Source organism: Coffea eugenioides, unplaced genomic scaffold (genome assembly GCF_003713205.1).
Source record: "Coffea eugenioides isolate CCC68of unplaced genomic scaffold, Ceug_1.0 ScVebR1_232;HRSCAF=871, whole genome shotgun sequence".
Taxonomy (NCBI): Eukaryota; Viridiplantae; Streptophyta; class Magnoliopsida; order Gentianales; family Rubiaceae; genus Coffea; species Coffea eugenioides.
The window spans coordinates 58,291-63,449 of record NW_020862808.1 but is presented as its reverse complement, the minus strand read 5'-3'; the positions used below and the strand labels follow the sequence as shown (position 1 = coordinate 63,449).

At 34.7% G+C, this 5,159-nt stretch overlaps 1 protein-coding gene across 1 annotated transcript; it reads right to left on the bottom strand.

Annotated features, from left to right (window-relative positions):
• Window positions 1-139: 139 nt before the first annotated feature.
• Window positions 140-4,469, bottom strand: LOC113756436 (protease Do-like 5, chloroplastic). Its single transcript, XM_027300121.1, has 6 exons — window positions 4,163-4,469; window positions 3,342-3,488; window positions 2,684-2,746; window positions 2,462-2,551; window positions 411-533; window positions 140-274 (listed from the first exon to the last, which is right to left on the bottom strand). Exons 1-6 carry the CDS (start codon window positions 4,406-4,408, stop codon window positions 155-157), a joined length of 789 nt encoding a protein of 262 aa, XP_027155922.1. The 5' UTR covers window positions 4,409-4,469; the 3' UTR covers window positions 140-154.
• Window positions 4,470-5,159: the final 690 nt, after the last annotated feature.

The following is a 5,159-nucleotide window of genomic DNA, read 5'->3' as shown; positions in this document are numbered from 1 at the left end:
TTTGCTGTAAACCTTATTTCCCGGTTAGACCAGTTTCAAACTGACCGTGTTTCTTAAATATTTTACCACAAAGTTATCATATTTTGCTTTCTTGATTATGAGACAAAAAAAAAGGGATAAAAAGAGAGAACTCGTCAATTTCATCAATCTAAGATTAAAGAAATTTCAAGGAAAGTAGAAGATAACCAGCACTAATAGCGGCATCAGTTTGAATAGCTCCTTTAATGGCTCTTCCATTTGGTGAAGGTATCTCTCTGCCCAGTCCACTGATGACCTGTAATATTGGAATAACCATATCCATATGTAGTGAAGCCACCAGCTACTAATTCACACACACAATTATTGTTTCCAGAAGAAATTGCTTTCAAGAGTCAACACAATCGGACTTTCAGGCCAAAAATGAATGTTACCCCTGTTGTTAAAGTGTTTGCATATCCATATGGATTTCCAATGGAAAGGCAGCTCTGACCAACACGGAGGCCTTGGGATGTACCGAGAGTTACTGGTTTCAGTTCATCTCCTTCTACATTAATCTGCACAAAGTCAAGTATATTAAACTGCCCAATTGACACAAAATAAGGTATCAAAACAGCTGCACAGCACATATAGATCAAAGTATCATTGCATGCATTTATGCCAACAGTAGTTTTTGCATGCTGAAAAAATAGCATCCAAAAGCAACTTGAGCATATGTACTTCAAATTTATAAACACATTGTGATCTGCAATATGAGGGATATATCACAAGTGAGTGATGGTTAATGTCAAACAATCAAACACAAAATATCTTATTCTCTTCCTATGTTGTAGTTCACGGACAAGACAGTTCAATATTTACTTTAATTTGAGAAAAATAAATATGTGGGAGATACAATTTATCTTAAGATAAAAAATAATTAATACGACTGCTGGACAGACCTTGTAGCATCAAATTATGGCTAAAACCACATTTTCTTGGTTAAGTTGGATAAAACAACTTTTTGAAATGACATCTATATTTTGTATAGCTGTATCGAGGAATTCTCCTGGTGGTAACGCAATGCTATCCCGTCAGATTTTCTTTTATTTTGATTTAGTTCTCACTGTTATATGATCATTTTAGGAATCTAATCAGATGTTTAAGGCCCCTATCTTTATGTAGAATGTGTGGTGAGTTGAACTACTTCCAAAAGCTAGAGCACCACAACTTACTAATTCATGTTCTTAGACTGTGATCGTGTAAAAAAAAAATGTTATTATCTTGAACTGTGACCAGACAACACCACTGTGAACCCCCCCCCCCTCCCCAAAGCCTCAAAAATGGATCAGTTTTCTGATTATGCAAGCAAAAGGCACAGCAAATTGATTTAAATGAAAGTTCAGATGGAGGGAAATTCAAAAAACAGCTCAATGAATTTTCATGTGTAAGTCCTTCAAGGATAAAAACAACATGTTAGATAGGGTGAACAAGTTTCACAATGATGCAATTGGATGCCGCTACTGTGCAAAAATGAATTGGTCACTGTTGTTGTGGAAATAACAAGTCTAGAACCCAACTGGTTTCTCCACAAGTCTCCAAGGCTTTCAGAAAACATTTCCTTATCAACAGTTCGTACTGAATGTTTTCCTCCTCTTAGGTAACCAAACATTAGCAGTAAATTCATCCATATACACAAATTTTAACAGCTTTATCCATCTCCATCACTGATCACTCTGCATTCATAGGTCTCAGCACTTTGTAAGGATGATATGGATTGGACCTTTCTCAGTCTCATAATTGACAAGTTAAGACGAAAGCCTATGGTTTAAGGATAGAAAGCTGTATTAGACTTTAGAAACGGTAGAGACAAAACAGAGAAAATACTCACTAAAGGAAAACCTTTAAAGCTGTCCAAGGTTTGTTAATTAATTATTGCTCCAAACAATATTCGCCAAGAGAGAATGTGCAGGTACTAAGAAATTAATCTCCACTATTGGTCAAGCAACATGTTCTCCATGTAGAAATCACTTAATCCATTATCTTAGAAGACTGGAATTGCTACTCGAAGATACTAATTGTAACAGTCTGATCCATCTCCATAAGTCACCTGCTCTACATCCTTATGTTTGTAGAACGTCATAGGCAGGACATTTGATCAGACCTTTTCTCAATCTCTAAATCTCAAATTAAGAGGAAGCTCATGGCGTAAGTAAGGTGCGCTATGTTATACTTCAGCACGATGATAAGAGAACCGCAAACATACTAACTACAAAAAGATGTCTGAAAAGGTTTCCCGAAAATAATCATCAATTAATGCTTCAAGCAAATACATCTCCGAAGAAAGAATGTGCAGGTACTAAGAAATTGATTCCAGAATGTCATAAATAAGTTTCTTTAGGGAACTAAAACATGGATTGTGAGAACATTCGAAAATACTGATCAGAATAGATGATACTTAGCTAGAAAACTAGACAAAGTACTTTTGTCAGCAAACACTGAGCACCTTTAAAACAGCAAGATCATAATCTGGATCATAACCAACAATCTTTCCTTCTCTGGAAAAATTGTTCCCTCTAGCATCCACCAGTGATATCTACACAATAAATGGACACAAAAATAGATTATTCCCCATAATAGGATAAAGAGAACTGCTACATGCACATCGAACTGTCCTGTGCAGTCCAGTTCATGCCTGTTGATGTCAGAGATGTACAAGTAATAGGACCTTACAGAGCTGTAGTCCACTTCTATCTGTAGCTAACTTGGCAACAACATGATAGTTAGTAACCTGCCATAAAGGTAAAGCTTGTTTTAACTGCTGCAGCAAACCGCATTTCAGAGGATATATGTGACAAAAGTGAAGCGCAAGCAAAGATACCTGACTGACAAATAATTTTGCAGCCAATCTTTTGCCACAGAAATTTAAAAGAATTCTAATGCTTCAGGGATGTGACAATTAAACATTGTTTGACCAATATTTCAAACAAATTGTGTAATATTTCACAGAAACAAAAGCATCATGCATTTGAGGAACAGAGACATGAAAAGACAGTAGATAACCTTCAAAGTCCATTTATTATAGTTTCCCAATATCAATAACAGACAGCGTATAATCACAAGAGTGGCTTCAGCAGCTACTTAGAAACAATGCAGCATCATCAATTCATTAATTAAGACTATTTGCATCTATTTCTCAATTTTTCAGAGAAAAAAATGGAATATAACTTTTAAAATGGGCGTTGCAAAAATTTAAGGGCAAAAGGATAGCATCTAGATATGATAACATATAGCCAATGATAAAAGCAATGGAAAGATCAAGATCTAATAGTATACTAAGAATCATAATTGAAACAAAAAGACCATAAAAAGAATGGAAATCCTACAATGTGACCAAACTGATCCCAAATGAAGCCTGAACCTGTCCCTTCCACTTTTGCATTTTCATCATCTAATGCAGCGATCTGGGCAGAGTTCTTGGGAACTTTAGTCAATTCAAGGTCTTTAATGAAGACAACAGAAGGTGAAATTTCCTACAAGCATAGAAGCCAGTTAAAGTTCCGTCGGGAATTTAAAAAGTACATGAAGGAACCTTACATCAAATGGAGATAATTTACATCTCCTGCAACCAAAGTAGCTACTTGTATTAGGAGTTTTCAAAATTCTTATAGTGGAGAATATGTAGAGTTCTAAACCCTTTGATAAGTGATGTAGAACTGAATTTTATCCTAGTTGGAAGTTACATCTGACAGTACAACAACCTCAACTAAGATGAATCTTCAAATTAGTAATTGATATAAAACAGGTTGGCAAAAAAATATATTCATTCAGGGACTATGTGATTATCATTAACTAAAACAGTGGTCAGTAACTAATCCCGCAATCGACAAGTAATGGATTGATACCAAAAGTCAATGCAAAAGATTCCATTACACTAACGCGTTAAAACTCTTCATAAATAACCAAAAAAAGGAAAAGTTTGCAATTATCCTTCATCAGATAACCATAAAAAGAAAAAAAATCACATTGATCACAAAGAAATCTAAAACATGATCAAAGCATTAATTATCATATCATACAACAATTCAAATTCAACCATAATTTATGCTGAGTTTAAAGCACATTTAAAACTGACAACGAAGATCCCATTTTCATTATGGTGTCTCATTGCACAATACCACAAGCTACAAGAGGAGAGGATGAAGACCTGGAAGAGTTCAACAATTCTTTCTTCTTGTTGCTGAAGTTCATCAACTTGTAATGCCAAGGCAGAGTTAGACTTAAACCAAGAAAGACCTGACAACATCAAAGAAGAAGAACACAGCAAGGCTTTACGTTTCGTGAATGACAATTCGGTGTCCATTGAACCCGATTGCGAAGGATAAGGGGAAGACTTCGTATAGTGGGCTACAACTGAAGATGTCATACAGTATAGAGCTGCCAATACCACCATGGCTGACACTCGAAAGCCCTACCAATTTGCTTTGCTTAGGCCTTGAAGGGGGACTCCAACGACCATTAGAACTTAGAATAGGACCAAACAAATCACATGTGTGGTCCAGGATTGGCCGCGTGCCGGTCAGTGCCTGCTATAAACGGTAGTTGAATGATGTATTATGGTAAGTTTTCTCAATTAATTGGTAAGCTTTTGATGTGAAATGCACAAATTTTAATTTTTATGTATTATAAAAAAATACAATAATATTTTAGAAATTACAATATATATATATCATATAAATACAAAAAACTTGATAAAAAACTACTGTTGTCTAGCAAGTGAAATCATCACACAACAAAACACAACTCTAACCCATAAATTAACCATTTATAGTCATGGTAGTAGAAAATAATCATATTTTGGCATCAAAGAAAAGAGAAAAACAAGAAATAAAGTTGTGATACTTGTATTTAACCTAAACAATTCATATAAGGAGAAAACAAATGAAATCCTTCTTCAAAAATACTAAACAATAATAAGGAGAAGAAATAGATGAAACTTAGCAAAATCAAAGTTGGAACTCAAAATGAAGGGCATTTATCAAGGAATGAACCAAGTAATATTTGAGTATTAGCTATTCCTAAGAGTTAAAGTTTGTCGAAAATATCAATTGAAATCCATCAATGAAGTCTACCAACCTATATAAATAGGTAGATGGCATGTAAAGAAGGCAATTTAACTTTATTGAAAAAGCCAATTGTCATGA

Bases quoted from the DNA above. Each gene is read 5' to 3' on its own strand.
- LOC113756436 (XM_027300121.1), bottom strand. From the start codon at position 4,408: ATGGTGGTATTGGCAGCTCTATACTGTATGACATCTTCAGTTGTAGCC. The intron at 2,747-3,341 runs GTAGGATTTCCA...CCTTTATGGCAG, and splicing joins GGGATCAGTTTGGTCACATT to GTTACTAACTATCATGTTGT. The intron at 275-410 runs GTAACATTCATT...CCAATATTACAG, and splicing joins CAAACACTTTAACAACAGGG to GTCATCAGTGGACTGGGCAG.